General features: G+C 36.4%; 1 protein-coding gene across 1 annotated transcript in view; it reads right to left on the bottom strand.

The window, feature by feature from the left end:
* The window catches only part of SPDL1 (spindle apparatus coiled-coil protein 1), a 37,162-nt gene that overhangs the window by 1,808 nt on the left and 15,276 nt on the right, over positions 1 to 20,078 (bottom strand). Inside the window, exons 7-11 of the mRNA XM_032208818.1 lie at positions 19,532 to 19,642; positions 18,212 to 18,352; positions 16,617 to 16,726; positions 14,709 to 14,896; positions 10,077 to 10,374 (exon numbers count right to left, since the gene is read on the bottom strand). Coding sequence (XP_032064709.1) covers positions 10,077 to 10,374; positions 14,709 to 14,896; positions 16,617 to 16,726; positions 18,212 to 18,352; positions 19,532 to 19,642 — 848 coding nt within the window. The remainder of the gene's footprint in view (positions 1 to 10,076; positions 10,375 to 14,708; positions 14,897 to 16,616; positions 16,727 to 18,211; positions 18,353 to 19,531; positions 19,643 to 20,078) is intronic.

Genomic DNA, 20,078 nt, shown 5'->3' with positions numbered 1-20,078 from the left:
TCTTCAACTGACACTCCATTAAACATCACATGTCTTACCATGGAGTCTAGTTGTTCAAAGCAAGCTCTTGAAAAAGCTATTCTGGGATGTTGAAGCATGTAAGTTGTTCAATATTTCTATTAATTGGGAGGTTTATTTGTGTTGAGCCAGCCACTTCAGACACTTGACAGATGTAATTTCATTATACATATTTTGAAATATTGGAGAATCATTGATTTTTGTTAAAAAGTTATTCAGTTTAATTTGGTCAAATGTTGAAATCTGACATTTAGTATGTGATATAAATGATTTCCCCCTTTTGTTTTATGTTCTTTTGTTTTAGTTATGCTGCATAGCTATATTTTTATAGTTTTTCATATATTCATTTTCCTATTTTAATTTTTGTCTAATTCTTTCTGCAAAGCTTTAGATAAATTAAATTCTGTACTAATTTTTGCAATTTACATTGACAATACTATAAAAATGTAAGCAAATTTTTAATAATTCGTGAATGCATGTGTGGAATGTAGTGAAAAAAGATGAGTTGCAGCTAAGTGAGAACTCTTACATGTCTTCCAAATAACTTTAATCCACCTTCAGGGAGATTTACCCCACATTTGGGGGCAAACCAACCTCAACACGTAAGACTAACTTTTTCCATAAAACATGAAATGCCATTCCATAATCCTCTAAATTTAATATCCTTCCTCTGTAATCCCATTATCTCTTCTGCCTTCTCTAACCACTGAGGGTTTTACATATCAAGCTTTCCATTCCCATATACCCACTTCACATATCACTTCTATGCATTCCATTCACACTCTATTTATGCCCTGAACCTGCATCTACTTGCTGCAATGTCCACAATGGTATCCTGATAATATGTTTGGGCATCAAAACAGGCAAGAAGCAATGGTGTCATAATTAATAATCTGTCTCATTGCATGTGTATGTCATTTTTTCCTGTTTTGACTATTAATATGGATACGGCTGCCCATCTGCTTCAATTCATTATTAAACAACAACATATACTTTAAAGGGATTCTTGGTATAGTGTTGACTTAATCCCACAGTTCCATTCACTTAGCAAAATGGCCACATTTACATTTTAAAAACATCTAAATCTTTTCATAATTACAGTCCTGTAATATAAACATTCAATAATCTTAAATATAGGTTAATTATAGAGTAGATCTCCAAACAGAATCGGTGCCTCTACAACACATTAAGAGAATTTTCTATATCAAACTATTGCTTAAGTTATATCTCAAAATGGAAATATATGTTTATATTTAACTAAATAAAAAAAATCATTTCATTGAATGAAAAATAGACTGCTCTATTTAATTCTGCAATTCTGTGATTTTATTCCTTCCTGTCAGTCATAATCTTTTCAGGTTTACTTGCTGCATAGTTTTATAATTGGGAATTGGAGGGTATCTAAAGAATCTGCAATATCTAAAGATGATAAAATTGATAAGTATGCAAGTTCTTCTCTTCTTGTACTTAATCCATCAACTATCTTGGTGTCTAATTGCAAGAAAGGTCCTCCTACATTGGCATATCTTATAGGCATCTCTTGCCTTCAAAACAGTTTGCTTTAAGAAGTTGTGGGTGCTCCATCACTGGAGGTTTTAAAGAAGAGATTGGACAGTCATTTGTCCGGAATGGTAGTCTCCTGCCTTGGCAGGGGGTTGGACTAGAAGATCTTCAAGGTCCCTTCCAATTCTGTTACTCTGCTACTTCCCATGGGGGGGAGAGGAGAAATTATACATTGCACAAATTTAAAATGGATCTTCTCAGGATATAAGACAATGCTTAGGCATCTCAACAGTCACTAAATAGTAAATAGGATTCAGATAAAATGGCGTCTCAGAGACATCATTCACTGATCTCCTTCAGCCAAATGACGACGGCTAGCTAGTAATTCTTTCTGAAGGAGTATTAAGGAACAGGATACCCATTTTAAGAACAGCTGGCAGTTTCACCAAATCAGCATTCAGGTGTGAACAACAAATATCACCCCGAGAAATTACTGCCAGGTATGGATCTGAACTTGACTGCCCAAAAACACACATTTCTATAATTCACTCAGAACCAGTTACATTCTCTCCAACTCGTCAGATAAGAGTTCCTTCTCACTGAATGCTCAGTATTCCTCCTGTATTAATGATACAGGAAGATTATCACATCCTGATTGAAAATGCTACAGAGGGAGATCATGAGGCCAGAGAGGTAAGAATTAAGAGAAGTGCTGGAAGCCAGAGTTTTCTACCATGCTGAAGAACACTCATCCAAACCATCACTGGTATGATAGTATATGTCACACCTGGCATCTTTGGACTACCTTGTTATTAGCAGAGTGACAGATGATTTACTGAGTACATTGGCACCTTGTTCTGCTTTGGAGCAGGTAGTTTGTCATTAGTCATCAGCCTGGATTTTCAACAGTGACAAAGATGAATGGATGATGCTTACGTATTCCCAGAGTGAAATATTATTTCATGTCCTTGTGGACCTGCATCTTTTAATGATTATAGGCAGCTTAGTATGGATTTCTCATATAAAGCCTTAAGTCATCCCATACTAGAGTGCCCAATTCTTTATTAGAAGCTCAATGTTCATTGTGAATGCTGATTTGTAAAGCTTAGCAAACACCATAGCAACACAGATTTTGTGAAGGATTGCTTTAAACATGATTCGATTTCATGCAAGAATTAAGCAATGACACTTTTAGAAAGCTTAACTTGTTATACTCTAGTCACAAACGTGTAGTAAAAACAACACACCAAGTGTGACTTTCTCAAGCAATCAACCCCCCCCAAATCAATCTAGCTGATACAAAAGACCTAAAAATGAGTTGAATCCTATTCTTAATCATGTTAGATTCTGAAACTTTAGCTTGAATCAGTTTCTGCAGCCAACAAATTATTGCACCATCTTGAAACAGTCTATTTCAGCAACTTCTTCGGATTCAAAAATTGTTCCTAAGAAAGGCAAGTTTAATGAACCCTCTAGAAGGAATACACCTTTTCTTGTGAACCAGGAGTGGTAGAAATAGTTGGGTATATTATACTATTGAGTTAGATTTGATACGGTAGTTTTGACGGTTGGGATTTATCATTTATACCCTGAGAAACAGAAGGAGTAGAGTACAGAACGTACAGAAGAAAGAGGTTAGCAGTTGAGATACTGCAGAATACTATGGAAGCTGAAACCATTAGCACACAAAATTGATCAGACATTGATTAGAAAAAGATCCATTTTTCTAAAGACAGAAATTGTTTGACAGAAGAAAGTGCATTCCTGGCGCTTTAGGTGGGAGACCATTTCAGCCTATATGGGGGTTAACAATGAAACAGAAAAACTGAAAGAAAAGCTCTTCTCTACTCATGAATACTGCTAGATTCATATATGAAGACAAGACAGCTGTTTAAAATTTTTCAGCTGCTATACTACTTATAGCTAAAAGGAATTGAAAAAACTCAACAGTGTGACACACATCCTTATCATCACAATGCACTCTGCATGGATTGGCTTTGGAAATCACCTAGCTGACATAGGTGGAAACTACAGCTTCCTGTTTGCCAACTGATGCTCAGGATCAAGAACACAAACTTTATGAATCTTGTACTGGTTCCATTAAGTTTCCAGGTGCATTGGTTTCAACCTGTAAAAGCTCTTTATGGATTGGCTTTTGGAAACTTACAGAATCTTTCTTCAACCACTGTCAACCTGACCTCTTGGGAAAAAATTCTGATGATCTTTCATTCTCAAGTGTTAAAGAGATCTAAAGCTAGCAAATGTTTTTTAGTCACAGAAACAAATTAGCCATGTTTGTAACCACATTCAACACTTTTGAATGTGGTTACAAACCACTTTTAAAGGCTGGTAGAATCACTGTTCTGATATGCTATGAATAGTGCTTCAGGTATTTTTCTTAAATGTACTACTGCAGATTATTTAGTGTTTCATTATAAGTTAATATTTGTATGATTGTGGTTAGTTCCTGGAGGTCTTTTGATCTAACAGCACATATATTTAATATAGCAAATAAATGCTATACTGTAAATTGTACAGCTCTATGAGATAAACTTATCATGCTCTGTTTCCAGGTTACACAAATGAATTCTTGTTTACCTTCTTATTTGCAGACCAACAGTCCACTGCAGCTTATATAGTAGCAATATTTTTGATAGTGATATGTACAGTATCAGTAACTGATAAATGATTATCAGAAAAACTAGATGTGTCTGAATAATTGCAGAAAATAATTTCCTACTGCTTTTTATTAATTTATTGTATGGACATTGAAATGTGTTTAATCCTCAGTAAAACTGTATATGATTATCCAATGAAAAAATAAGTTTTCAATGGATGGTGCCTTGCCTGGCAAGCACCAAATGCCCTGGAATCAGTAAGACAAAAATCAACCACTGCCCTCCATGAAGCAAAAAGCTTCCAGTGATCTCAAGGAACTCTTTGAAGACAAGGCCAAATTATATATATATATATATATATATATATACACACTTAAAGTCACAACCCCTGGTATGCCCAAGTATGGGAGGAAGGTCACACTTCCACTCTCTGTCATTAGGCTCGTCACAAGAGACCATCCAGACAGAAACCCAATATTTTTTACTGTTGCCTTTTTTGTTACATTTGTTATATTTATGCTGATAAATAAATAAAGGGAGACTAGTATAGATCTATTTCAAGCTATTTAGCTCTCATCAGCTAGCCATACCCAAGTTTTTGGGAATCGAACCTGTGCTCTATTGCCTCCCAGGCAGGGAGTTAACCATTTGAGCTACAGAGAACGACTCCTTTATCAGCCAGCCAGGGTGGGAGGTATATACTTAAAGTCACAACCCCTGGTATGCCCAAGTATGGGAGGAAGGTCACACTTCCACTCTCTGTCATTAGGCTCGTCACAAGAGTCCATCCAGACAGAAACCCAATATTTTTTACTGTTGCCTTTTTTGTTACATTTGTTATATTTATGCTGATAAATAAATAAAGGGAGACTAGTATAGATCTATTTCAAGCTATTTAGCTCTCATCAGCTAGCCATACCCAAGTTTTTGGGAATCGAGTTTTTGGGAATGGTTAACTCCCTGCCTGGGAGGCAATAGAGCACAGGTTCGATGCTGCTGCCCTACAAAACGACTTCGACTATGTGTCAGAATGGTCGTGCAATTGACAACTCCAAATGCTCTGTCCTACACATGGGCAATAAAAATCAGAATACCAAATGCAAGTTGGGCAGAAACAATCTTGTAGACGATGCTCACTCTGTCAAGGACCTAGCTGTACAGTACTCATCTCAAATGATCTAAGCCCCAGAGCTCACTATAACAGCATTGCCCAAAAAGGCATTATGAATTGTTAACCTAATTTTGCGAAACGTCTTCTCTGGCAACATTGTACTGCTAACTGGTGCATACAAATACAGTTTACAAATACATGTCTGGAATCCTGGAATCCACACTGTATATCAGACATTAATATGATCGAGTGGGTCTAGAGGTATTTCATGAGAAGTGTATTCCACTCTTCTCCACTCTACTCACAATAGAATCCCTTATGCCACCAGGCTCAAAATTTTGGGCTTGGACAATCTCAACTGTGCCACCTGAAGTTGAACCTAAGCATAGTACACAGAATTGTCTTCTACAACATCCTATTTCAGCTTCAAGCACAATAATATACGGGCAAACAATCGATACAAACTCAAGGAAAACTGTTCCAAACTCGATTACAAAAAATACGACTTCAGCAACAAACTAGTCAATGCTTGGAATGCTCTATCCAACTCCATTGTAACATCCTCAAACCCTCACATTTTCAGCCTTAAATTGTCTACCATGGACCTCACCCCATTCCTCTGTAAATGGGGTGTGCATAAGCGCACCAGCGTGCCTACTGTCCCTGTCCTACTATCCCCATTTATTTTTATTCATTTCCTTTGTTCATGTCCATATTCATACTTATACCTGCTATCCTGTACATGATTGATAAACTAATAATAAATAAATAAATTACTGCACAACTGCACTTGTCTCAAATGAACAGGAAGTGCTAGATGTATAAGCTAGATTAAAAAAAAACAGATGCACACAAGATCACATTACTAATATCCAATAGACAAGGGAGAGAGCCACGTTATTGACAAGAAATCTATAATTGCTTTATGAATTATGCCACATTGAGGGTAGCCCTTAATAAGATAGGTTTACCTAGGCCATTTCTTCTTACTGCATAAATTTGCATGATTACTAGGGAGCAACAGTTACAGTGAAATATGGTGCAATTAAATTGTTCAAAATTAATTTTGCACACTGCTACCTTCTTTATCATATATGCAAAGAAATGATACACTAGAATTAGAAACTGGAATTAAAAGTGTTGGAAGAAACATCAACTGCCTCAGATATGTAAATGGTGGGTCTGGAAGAAGGAAAAAGTAAGGAATTTCTTGTTAAAAAGTAAAATAAGCTGGTACAAAAAAGTTTCTTCTATTTATTAAAAATCCAATATGTTAAAAGGTAATGCCAATATACATAAAAAGATGGATAAGCTGTTGAAGTCTTCATATTTCCAGATTCAAGCATTCACTGATATGGTGACTTATTAAAACAAAGATGCCTGTTACTTGAAAGAAAATCTAAGATAACGTTATATAAAATACTGAGGTGCAGGGATATCATAATGGCAACACAGGTGTATATTATCAAGACTATTTTTTTTCCAAGTTGTAACAAATAGCTCTGAAAACTGGAACATTAGAAAAGCTGAAGAAAAAGCAATGCCTTTGAATGGTAGTGTTGGAGAAAATTGCTACGAATACCTTAGACTAGAAGAAAAAATAGTTCATCAATAGAGAAGGTAAAAACAGAATGCTTGCTGGAAGCACACATAACGAATCTAGTTTAAATATTGTGGTCACATAAAGTGAAATCTATAGTCATTGGACAATATCCTGGCACTTGGAAAGTTCAAGAGATAAAAAAAAATACCTACATGACTAGATGGCATCAGTGATGACACAAAATGACTTTAAAAGAACTCAAAGAAGCGGTTAATGACAATTGTGTCAAAGATTGGCATTCAGTAAAGTTTAGAAGTGACCAAGCAATTGTAAAATGAAATCAAGAGATAAATTTACTGCTGATTTAGTTTTCAATGGTTTTTGTTTACAGTTAATATTTAAGGTAGATAACGGTATACTTGGAATTTAGCATCACAAAACAGTATTTGAAACTAAACTATGTATAAAAGAGGACCATTTAATTGCTAAAATCCATAAACTTTTGTTGAAATTTGAAATGGAAGAATAAGCGGAATAGTATGATAAAGTGAGCAAATAACTTTGGACAATATTTATTATTTTATTTATTCATTTATTTATATCCTGCCTTTATTATTTTCATAAATAAGTCAAGGTGACAAACATATCCAACACATCTCTCTCTTCCTATTTTCCCCCAAACAACCCTTGTGGATTGGGCTGGAAGTGACTGGCCCAAGGTCACCCACTTGGTATTTATGGACTTGAACTCACACTGCCTTGCTTTCTGGACTATTGCCTAAACTACTAGACCAAACTGGCTCTATCAATATAGAGAGAGAACAATGGGAAAATATGTAACTATGAACTTTTATAAAATGATGTACCACTGGTACATGACTCCAGAAAAAATATCTGAAATGTATAAAGATGCTGCAAATTTATGATGGAAATGTGGAAAATATGAAAGGTCATTTTATCATGACTGGCAGACATGCACAAAAGCTAGAGAATCTTGGGTTAGAATATGTATAATGATAGAAAGAATTTTAAAGAGTAATATATTCAATTGAAAGCAGAGATCTTATTGGAACTAATAGACAGACAATTAAAAAAGAGTTATGGAAGACTTTTTATATGTAGCTGCTGCAAGATTTTATGCTAAAAATGGAAAGCTTCTGAAATATGTATGATGGAGAAATAAATGGTAAAGATGACAGAATTAACAGAGAGACACCAAAATTGTCTTATTAGAGAAAGGACAAAAATATATTTATTACTAGCAGGAAGCTTCTTATAGACTTTTTGTTGAAAAATTAAAAAAATGAACTTGTGCTTTATGGATTTGATGATGAGAAAGGCTAAAGAATGGAAAAAAGGAAGTTATGTTGCGGTCTTAGAAAGAGAGGGCTAAATAGCACCTGCAATAGCACTTAGATATATAGCACTTTACAGTGCTTTACAGCCATCTTTAAATGGTTTAGAGAGTCAACATATTGCCCCCAACAATCTAGCTATTCATTTTACCCACCCCAGAAGGATGGAAGGCTGAGTCAACTGTGAGCCTGCTGAGATTTGAACTGCCAAATTGCAGTCAGCAGAAGTAGCCCACAGTACTGCACTTTAACCACTGCACCACCACGGCTCGTATATTTGTAATTGCTGTTAAAGATTGGAAGCCATTTGTTTACAACATTATCTCTTTTTTCCTTTCTTTTCTCTATTTTTTCTTTGCATTTTTTGTTCTTCTTTTTGTTCACTTCCCTTACTCTTCTCTTTCAAAATTTGCATTATTTTTAAAATATTTAATAAAAATTATATAAAAATGAAAAGGTTTATAAGCGACAACAATTGATTAGTAAGTCTGTGTTATGTTGCTGTCTGTACCTATTTGTCCTCAGCTAAGAGGTGCTCTGGTTGAAGTTGGGTTTATGGAAACAATAGGAATTGCTGCTGGTGTATTACCAGCCCTGTTTCTCAACAGCTTCTCTGCCTGAGTTGCTGAATTCCATTGCTAAGTTGGGAATAATATCTCTAAAGATGCTGCTCACGTATTTTCAAAACCTTGCAGTTCTTTCTCCTCCAAAAGTGAAAAAGTCAAATGAAATAAAATGACAGTCAAGCTGGCCAATATTAGTATCCTCCATTTTCTTGATGATGTCAAAGCAAGCAGTCTGGTTATTATGACCAGTTTTAAAGACAACTATGCAGCAGAAGGTAACATAACACCACTGTATTACAATCTTAACACTATAGGGAATGAGCCAAGGAATTACGACAAAATGCAATGGTAACTGGTAACCAATGGGTAACTGCCTTGAAGCTCTTGCATTCACATTGCAGAATCCTCCAAAGTATTTTAAAATATATCACAGCAGAGGCATAATCCATGAAAGCTCATTGCCCAATAATCGATTGCATGATTATGTAGGTATAATGCTAATCTGGCAGCAAAGCATCTGACATATACTTAATTGCTCATAGTTGCTATGAGTAATACAAATCTTAGTAAGTACTTTAAAATGCAAGGAAACATAAGTGAAATATCTTTTTATAAGCCTTCAAAGCGGCCTAGCCTCTTCCCAAATTGACATGATTTCATATTCATAGGACAGCTACAAATAATCATGTGAATCTGGGAAGAGGCACAATGTAATAGTTCGAAAAGGAAGTGCTTGTTACTGGCCAAATGTTTTCCAGAGTACCTCTTCTGAAAGCATTTTAAAGCCCTAAAGAAATCTTAAAAGCCCTAAAGAAGTCTGTCAATTCAAACAAAAGCTCTCATTACCAGGTGATACATCCAGTCGTTCCAATAGCTATGTTACACCCACTGCTTTAACAGCATCTCTACTTTCACATATTACATACATGTTTACAGCCTTAATGCATCATTCATTCATAAAGAAAAAAAATCCCTAAGGTTAATACTATCAAGTCAATATGAAATAACTGTGGGTAAGATTTGCATCCTGAACTAGAATACAAATTAGCTTTGAAATGTCAGGAGGCACCATTGCTAATGCAAATGAAATCTAGCATGAGCAGTACATTAAGGTGATTTAAAAAAAAAACAACAATAAGAAATACTGAAGTCCATAAGAATCAAGTCCTTTCCATTTGCTATTATTTTGACTTTTTAAAGAATGTTGCGAGTTTCAGACTAGGAAACTGGAGCTGGGGTAGCACACTGCATGCAATACTGAGAAAGTAGATGAAGAAATGTATAGCGTAATGCATGCAGCGAAAAAACAGAGATGCAGGTCTGTGATGATTGTCTTGCACATACATATTAGTAGACACTGACCTGGTGTTCTGAAGCAATTCTGCATCATTCCCAATTTTCTTATTTATAGCTGTCCTGTCAAAGTTTTTCTCCTCAAATTTCACGGTCTTCTTTTCTCTTTGCTCTATTGGTGGAAAAGGAACATTATTCATGGACTTAATTTGAAGGGTAGTTTTGAGATCAGCCTTAGTTTCTTTAGCCAGTTCCTTGTTTTGAAATGGCAAATGAGAAGAATCACACAAAGAATTACTGATATTGAAGCTGTCTGAAGACCCATCCTTTTCATCCTTCTTGAGGCTGATCAGTTGGCCCATTAATTCTATGAAAGAGAATACAAAATTAAATCAGAGTAATTCTTTAGAACATAATTTATATAGGGGTGTTTGTTTGTATACATATTTATTCCTTGGTGACATGCCTTTTCACAAACTTAACAACTGAGGGAGAGATAATTGCGCACAAGAATTCTTATTAGAGTAGTTCTCACAATGAGTCATTAATCTCACTAAAGCATTCTCTAAGATGGTTATATTTATAAGAGCTCATTCATTTGTTTGTTCACCAATTGTGTTATTCTCTTTTAGGATAAGTAATATTATGCAAAGTGCAGAAAAAAAGGCAGTAGTAGTAAGGAAAGGAATTTAAAGGTAGAAGTTTAAAAACAAGAAATCTAGTTAAATAATTTCCATGAACTCCATTCACTACACTGCACCATGTCTTTTTTGTCTTGCGAACTGTCCTTATTTTCACACCCATACAATGAAATGTGGCTTCTCATTCTTTAACTTACCTATTAACTGCATCCAACCTTCACTTTCTCAGTCACCTCAACCTCATACATTTATTTTGTGATTCAATCCTATTTACTTTTGGATTGAATTTCCTCACCTGGCCTATAGTTAGTTATCTCAATGTTTAAAAGTCTCCATTTCACCTCTTTCATTGTGCTTTCCTCTCTTCAAGTTGTACTTTAGGTAGAAGCGAAGGTTTTTCTAATCAGTGTCTCTCTTCAAACTCTCTAAACCAGCAATGGCGAACCTTTTTTGGCTCACGTGCCATAAGTGAGGGGAGCGCAGGGGGGGTCATGTGTGGACGTTCCACACCCATAATGCAATGTGCGACCCTCCCAGTGCGCATGCACACACTACAGGCGCTCCCCATTGTTTGCATGCTTTTTTGGCCCTCCCCAGGCTCCAGAGGCTTTATAGGAACCTGGGGAGGGCGAAAACAGCCTCCCCGCCCCCCCTGGAAGCCCTCTGGAGGCTTCAGGGACCTTCAGGAGGCTTCCCTGAAGCCTCTGGAGCAGTCAAAACAACCCTCCAAGCAAAGCGGAAGTACTTCCGGTTTGCTCGGAGGGTCGTTTTGAGCGCTCCAAAGGCTTCAGGGACCTTCAGTCAAAATGACCCTCCGAGTGAACTGGAAGTCCGTTCCCAAACTTCCGGTTTGCTGTAGGGTCGATTTTTTGCGCTCCGGAGGCTTCATGAGCTTCTCCGGAGGGCCTCCGGGGGGGGGAGCTATTTTTTCCCTCCCCAGGCTCCTATAAAGTCTCTGTAGCCTGGGGAGGGCAAAGAATGGCTTTAAAAAAGGGTGAACACAGCTGGTCAGGGCGCCTCGCATGCCCTGACAAATGGCTCCGCGTGCCACCTGGGGCACGTGTGCCATATATTCGCCATCACTGCCCTAAACTGATCCTCTGAAAGCACCTCTGTTATACAGGTCCTGATTCTGAACTCAGCATGGCAAGTCACTGAGTAACCAAGTCCAATGCGCATACACAAAGTTCAGGAAAGCAGTCCACAAGCTGAACATGTCAGGATACCCGGCACGATCACCCAAGACACCAAACTGGGCATGTTGCTCTAGCATCGCTCAAATCCTCACAGTGGGATTAAGTAGGCAATGCCAGTACAGTCCTTTGAGAGACAAAGTCGTCTCCTTGCGAATAGTCTAACAGATGGGCATTGTCCCTGTCTTCTATACGTTGTTTGGGATCAGGAGGAGGTGAGGACTCCACCTTCTCTCATTGCTAATGGGTAGCAGCTGCTCTAGGTCCTTGCCTGGAGCCCCCTGGTCAACTTGCTGCAGTTGTGGCTTGCCTCCCTCAGCCATCGAACCAGCTGAGGCTGCTCCATCGGGCTAACACTTTCGGTGGCCTGATCCTGACCAACACTCGGCTCCAGTACTTTCCTCTGCCAACTCAAAATCACCTTTATCTGCTGAACTCGAGTCCAGAGTGGGGTGGACTCATGACACTTATACATTTTATTCGTTTAACACTCTGATTATATTTAAAAGCATATCTTCCAACAACAGCTCCTGCTGAATGTAACCTTTTTCCTTCTCAACACCCAATTCTCACTTTCATATAACAATGTGGGCTGAACCATAGTCTTCATCATTTTCACTTCTTTCAACATAGATTCATTTCTTACAACATACCACCAGCTATCTTTTTACTAGCATCTCACAACTTAACATTTTTCATGTGTTTACTGGTTAATAGAAATTATAGCTTGATCTCTTTTTTTCTGCCTTATATACAAAACAAATATTTGGCCTCGTCTATTAAGTTTTCAGAGCATTATCCCCCTGATGGATGAGCAGAAACTCAAAACTGCACATCTGATTTCTTTCTAATATTTCATTGGGTTAGCAAAAATAACATAGTAGGGAAGCATGCAGAGCACGGCTTTTGGAATCCATTACAATCCTCAATACAAATTTCCATCTGGGAAAGAGGAGGGAGATGGGCATAGAATGGAGCTGCCAATAATTTCAGATGCTGCCAATTTGTCTGTCCCACAATGAATGCATTTTAGGATTTTTTTTCTCTACAGCCCCAACTGGGTCCACACCATTTTTGAGCTTGATTTTTTTTTTGCCAACTTTTTCCCCAATCCCTGGTTTAATGCCAATCCATTCTATTTTCCAAGAGTTGTATGGACAGACATACCAATCGACTTTGAGACCTGTTTACATGACTCCAACATTCAACCAGGTTAAAAAGAACAAAAGTAAAAGGAAACGAGGCCTTCTCCTTAGTGATTAATTAGCTTCATCATTGCAGTCAGCTACAGGACCTGATAGTTACTACTTTGCTACTACTCTGAGGCCTGGGAAGAAGGCAGAAGCAACTCTAGGATTAAATCTGAACAGGCCACTCCGAAGAGGAACAATCTTTCTGAATGATAGAACTCTGTGCCGGCCTCTTACTGCTGCATAAGGTCTCCATGGAAAAATTGTGATTTAGTAATCTCATCAAATCCCGCAGAATTTGGCCAAAAAGGCTGAAAATTTTCCAGTGAGAATTTCTTGCCTATTCTGCATCCCTCAGTGCTTGTAACTTTTAGTTCTTAATTTTTTTAAAAGCCTGAGCTGTCCAGTCATTCTAGTCAATCTGCCTTTAAATCTAATAAAATAAATAAATAGCTCTGAACTCAGTTTCCAAAGGGGGACCTGGAACAGTTAACCTCTCAATTTATCAAGGGAAAATTACTGGTCTGAGGTATGCAGAGTCTTTGTCAGAGTACTCTGCATTACAGACTTTATAATTTTTAATGATATGTTATCAAGGAAAAACGTCTTCCTTAGTGTGTGAGCATTGAAAAAATCTTATAAACTCTTTTCAATTGCCTAGGGAAATCTGTTTTTGCAATACTCTGGCTCATATATAAATTGGTTTGCTTTATCAGCTATTGGCATTTCTTCTTCTTTCCTAACATAGGATAAAACCTCAAATGAAGATTACAATCTGAGTTACTCATGCTAACAACCTGTTGACTATTCCTCCTACATAATGGGCCCTTTGTTGGGGTCCATCAAAGGTCCATGGATAAAAACAATTAGAAGAACAAGCTACATGGATCAAGTGTGTATTCTTCTTTAGATGGCAGGAAGGACAAGGGGTAGTGAATGAAACAAGTTTGGCAACAAGTATGGTATCCACATCCAGGTGCAATAAAATGTTCTCAATAATGGTAAAAACATTCATGCCTGGATCTGTATTGTCTATTACTCCAAGGAACTTAAAGTATGTCCAACTGCAGCTTGAACTAGTGCATAACTCAGATGACATTCCCTATACAAATGAAGGTGATTGCTATTGAGAAAAAGGAGATCTACCCTGGCAGGGGGCTTCACTTTCTAAAAGTGCTAGTGGTCTGAATCACAGTAATATTCCTCCTGTTTCAAAAAGATCTCCTAAAGTCTGGGTTTGCAACACAGGGCTTCCACATGGGTTCCAATTGTTAGAGAAAGTAAGAAAAGAGGGGAAAAAATAAAAGAATGAAAAGGCAGCACACAACTCTCAACAACACTTCACAAACTGGAACTAAACTGAGAATCTCCTAGTCTCCCTAATCAAGATGAAGAAGTAATACATTTTCAAGATACACTTCTCCACTGAAAGAAATCAGAAGAGTTTGTGCAGCCTGTTCTATGTCTATTTGCCTCAATGAATAACTTATATTGTTCCAAGGTCTCTCCCAGGCTTCTGAATTCTCAGCTATGCACAAACAATACTAAGCAACTCCCAGTTGAGACTATGCAGTGAATGTATAACTCTAAAAGCCTTTAAGAACCTCAGCCAGTTCCCACACTAAAAGGCAGTATACGGATGAAAGTGGTGATTTACTAGGGAAAAGGGATAATTACCTTCTGGTTCATATTTGATTTTCAGTTCATCTAGTAGCACACTCAAATTTATGTTCTCACTCTGACAAGCTTTAAGTTGCTTTTCAGTTACAAAAAGCTTACGCTCCATCTCTAAGACTCTCTGACTTTCAAATAAAGCCTTCATCCGCTGTAAAGATAATTCATTCTTCAAATGTTCTTTCTCCTTACTAACAATAAGGAAACAAAAAGTAAGTATTAGAAAACATACAATTGCATAAAGTCAACCTCCACATCGCAGGTCTCAATTCCTTCCATCTTTTTCACTTAATCCCCATATAAAGATATTAGGATTAAAAACGTGTAATATATGAAGCAAAATTAGCAGCCAAAACCATTCAAAAAGATTTATGACGTTCTCAGTACAGAACAATAATGACTTTTCTAGCCAGCGAAAATCTGTCGCTTTCAGGAGAGAATACAGAAGGAAAAAAAAATTGAAGAAAGAGAACAACTTCAATTATCATTGAAAAATATCATTGAATCTCTCATAAAGTAATATTAAAACATTGAAAGTGGTGTATGATTAAGGTATTGGACTAAGACCAGGAAAGATCAGCTTGGGCCCACCTTCAGATAGGGAAAATCAGTGAGTGCCTTTCTCTCGGCTTAGCTCTACTGTGTATGGCAGATAAACAGGGAAGAAACATCCAGAATTCTGAACTCATGTTAATATTCTAAAGAGCATTGTTTATTTATTTCTAAAATATCTACTAATATTCAAAGTGCTGGCTTTCTTGTTGCATACAGGTGTTTTTTTCCTTATTTATTTTTTTTATCCTCTGGAAGTTGAATCAGTGGCAGGATAAAGAAATTACATTTTATGCTATATGTAGTCTTCTAATCCAAGTAAAACATTTGGACATGGATATTGGGTTCATATACAACATGGTAAGTAAGATATGATTTGTTTAGTTTAGGATATTACAGTTAATCTATGACTTATGACTGTAATTTAGCCTGAAATTACAATACTAAAAAGTGCTGGTTGTTAAACATAAAGTAACTAACTTAATTCTACATTTGTTTTGCTGCAATCATTACGCAAATCACCATGGTCATTAAGCCAGTGGCACAGGTGTCAAGCAAACTCAATGTCCCTAATGGGAGCTTCTTCCAGAAACCAGAAGTAAATGCCGGTTTCCAGCAACAAAAATAAAAAAATATGGTCACGTGACTTTGGGATACTGAAAATCATAAATGCAAGTGGGTTGAATACCCAAAATGTGATCACATGATCACTGGGACCATTTGGAATCCATGTCATAAGTACTTTTTTGGAGGGGAAGTATTTGTCATAATGTAAGTTGAAGGCTACCTACACATTAACTCAGCTCTTTTGTTGGAATCCGATATTGTCTTATTTATTCCCCTTTCCCTATTTTATTGTGAGCCGCCCGGAGTCCTTCGGGAGTGGGCGGCATACAAAACTAATAAACAATAAACAACAACAAATTGTGCCCAGCCATTATATCTTATTCAACAAACTATGTCTTACTGTGTGACCCTGGGATGATTTATACTAAGATACTAAGGCTGAATACAGGTATTATGTATTATGTTCTTGCTAAATTCACACATGATATACCATAAATCACTACTTATAAGCAATGGTGGCTGATTTCATACAATATGCTCTGTAGTATTACTTGATTTCAATTAAAAATGTTAACATTATGTAATGTATAACCAAGGCATATTTTACTAAAATAGTTAATAGTTAACTTGGTATTTTAATCAAGAAAGTTAAAAAATTAAAAAGTTAAAAACAATCAAGAAAATCTAACAATTTAGCATTTAGATAAGAAGGAACTAATACTCTAATTTAAACGAATATGCCATGGCTCACTCAGGCTGTCAATTTCCACAATTAGAATTCACAAGACTCACTCTGAATTTTCAAGTTTCATTTGAAGCAAATCAACATAATAGTCATGTTCAAATTCAGCATCTTCTGAGGCATTACACTGTTTCAGCTCTCTTGAGTTCTCAGATACCTTCTGGGTAAACAATTATTTAAAAAATTAAAACTAATACACTATTGGCTTTTGGTAATTTCAGTTATCAGTTCACAGCAAAAAGGTATGGCAACAAATAAAAATATCTTTGAAGAAAATCATCCCATTCAATGTATGAAATTATGCTATAGCCTGAGGTAAAAATATGTATAAGGGAATATATAAATTCACCTATCCTCAAGAGGAAAATTATCAAATGATTAATGAAATTAACAGCTTACACACCAAATAGATATTTGTGGTATTTTATTGCTTTTATGCTTCTTGAAATCAGCCTAGAAAACACAACCATGAAAACACATTTTGGGTTCTTATTCCAAAATGGCTTGCTCAGTGAATATTAAAGCTTGTCTTTATATAAATGCAAAGTTGTAACACCACTTCTCTTCTTTATTGTACTTCCTGGAACTGAGATTGACAGAGCAAACTATTGTGTGTACTATTCCTCAGTAATGGAGTTCTTCAAGTCTTTCAGTATCATCTACAATCATGATGAACAATGCTTGGGATAACGATAAAAACAACCCAAAGTCATTCTTCTGTATCTGTCAGTGTTCCAAGTAATGCACCCATAGAAAGCAGAACTCCGAGGCAAGTAGATTCCTCAAAGAACATTTTATTGGATACATCATATTGACACAACTGGTGAAAACCAACTCTGAAAGTTCCTGTGGTTTTCATCTAATTACTTTTTAATTATAAAATTTAAAAAGTTACCCTTCCCCCAAGTCATCAGTTATATTGTCCAATAGAGGTGCTGGCCAGTTGCTTGGTTACTCCACTCCTCCTCTCCCCCAGCCACGTGTTGGAATGTTCTTGGTTTGACTACAAGCCCCCAGTTAGTTATTTTTCCCTGTTCCTTCTTCCTTGTGGCAACCCTAAAGCTTCAAAGATGGCCTCAGCCACATTCACTTCAGGATTGACAATTGTTGGAAGAAGCATGGCCACATTTCATTTTTATTCCAATTTTGGGGCTCTCTAAAGCAAATTGCTCCTATTTCATTCTTAAAACCACATTATAAACTGAGAAACAGAAATTGCATGATTATAATTTAATTACGGCATTTTGCCACTGAATATCCATGATGCATTGGGGAGCTCTCTCACACACTCCTTTCCTGAAACCTTTTGTATTTAAACACCTTGCTTGTGCCTCTTGCCTTGATTTAATAGTTCTTGCTGCCATCACCTATATGCCTGGGAATCCCTCACTTTTGGTGTACTCTCCACTATTCCCTGTGTGTCAGAGAGAGATGGGCCCCATGTTATTTTCTGCATAAATTCTTTTATGGGAGATCTATTTTCTTCAGTTGTACATCTCAGATATTTATGGTTAAGCCACTCACTCTTATTTCATGATTCTTTTTGCTGCATGGGCTTATACTATGTAATGTTTTCCAGATTAGTTCTAAATCATTCCTTCACTAACTGCCAATAAAGGATTTGATAATTTAGTCATGTACATACCATTGGTTTTTCTAATTGTTTCACTTTCATGAGAAGTTCTTCTATTTCACCATTTTTTTGTTGAAGCATGTTGTGTAAACGGTCCAGCTGGTCATGTTCTCCCTGTGAACCTTTCATTCTTAGAAGTGTAGCCATCTGCAGCTACAAATCAAACCAAATTTTGGTCATTTTTTAATTACATGTATATGAAATATGCAGGTAGTCCTTGTCTTGCAACAGTTCATTTAGTGACTGTTCAAAGTTATAACTGCACTGATAAAAGCGACTTATGACTGTTTTTCACAGTTACAATATTTGCAGTATCCCCATCATCATATGATCAAAATTCAGATGCTTGGACACTGGTTCATATAGTATCTGTTCAAAAAGTAAAGGTAATCCTTGACTTACAACTTTTCATTTGGTGACCATTTAAAGATACGACAGCACAGAAAAACTTTCAGACTTATGACCATTTGCAGCATCCCCATGGTCAAATGACCAAAATTCAGACTCAGCAACTGATTTTACGATGGTTGCAGTGTCCCAGAGTAATGTGATTGCATTTTGCAACCCTTTTGCAAAGTGAATGGGGAAGACAGATTCACTTAACAATCATGTGACTAACTTAACGTCTGCAGTGATTCACTCAACGTGGCAAGAAATGTCATAAAATGGGGCAAACCTCACTTAACAAAATTCTCATTTAACAACATAACTTTGGGCTCAATTGTGGTCATAAGTTGAGGATTACCTGTAGTTAGCCAAGTCAGTTCTATGAGATTTAACACCAGTTCTTGTAAGTATTCGTTTGTATTGAAAATATCAACTGAAAATACCAAGCATGGGTACTCTGGAAAATGTTTTGACTAAGAATAGCACACCAACCAAAGCTAAAATCTTCCTAATATTTCATACTAATACTTTGTTTTCTACAACAGAAATAGAATGGATAAGCATTTCTCAATCTTGGCAACTTTAAGATATGTAGTCTTCAACTCCCAGAATTCCCCAAGCAAGATGTGGATATTTGTGCCAGGAAGGTAATGATACATTTTGCTGGTTCATGATTAAAGAAGGCACCATTCACCTTTTTTTGTTTGTTTTAAGAATTCAAAAATAATTTGCGCTAGAAGGCAACTTGTTTCTAGAAAAGTAGCATTTACATAGTAAGTGATATTAATATTACACAGATGAAATAGTTTGTTACCTAAACACAGCTTTCTTAATTCCATAGCTGTATCTCATCTTAATTCTGTAACAATTTTATATATGTACAAAACAGAAATGCTTACCTATTAGAAAGAATAAAATTCTAGAATAAATTTTAAATTAACATACCTTGACTCTTTGCAACTGTTCTCTGGTGAAATTATGCTGTTTTTGCAATGACTGATATTTTACTTTCATGCTAATTAGATTATGTTCCATTTCTACTCTACGATCCTCTACCTATTGAAAAAAAAATCCACTTAAAGTTGGTTCACATTCTAATGCATTCAATATTTATAGCAAATTATATAGTCCCTCAGAAAGCTATACAGTACAAGAGAAATTATCCATCTGCTTAGAAAGATAAATAATGAAAGTTAATAACTTTGCCATATTATTCACCAAATCAAAGCCAGGTAGCTTCTATATAATTACCAACTTATTTTAAAATCATTGCCAACATAATTATTTCCATAAGTTTGAAAGAATCTGTGAGATTACTTGATCATTACTGTTATTACTGTATGGATTAGTATCTTAAAAATTAAGTTCCTATATATTTGAATGCTACATGCATTTATTCAGCTAAATTGTTTTGAATAAAATTTGTCCTAAAGCAGGGGTGTCAAATGCAAGGCCCCGGGGGGGGGGGGGGTCACCTCATAGCTGCTGCTGT

The sequence above is a fragment of the Thamnophis elegans genome, chromosome 2 (genome assembly GCF_009769535.1).
Source record: "Thamnophis elegans isolate rThaEle1 chromosome 2, rThaEle1.pri, whole genome shotgun sequence".
Taxonomy (NCBI): domain Eukaryota; kingdom Metazoa; phylum Chordata; class Lepidosauria; order Squamata; family Colubridae; genus Thamnophis; species Thamnophis elegans.
The sequence above is the reverse complement of the archived record's forward strand: the minus strand, read 5'-3'. Positions and strand labels throughout refer to the sequence as shown.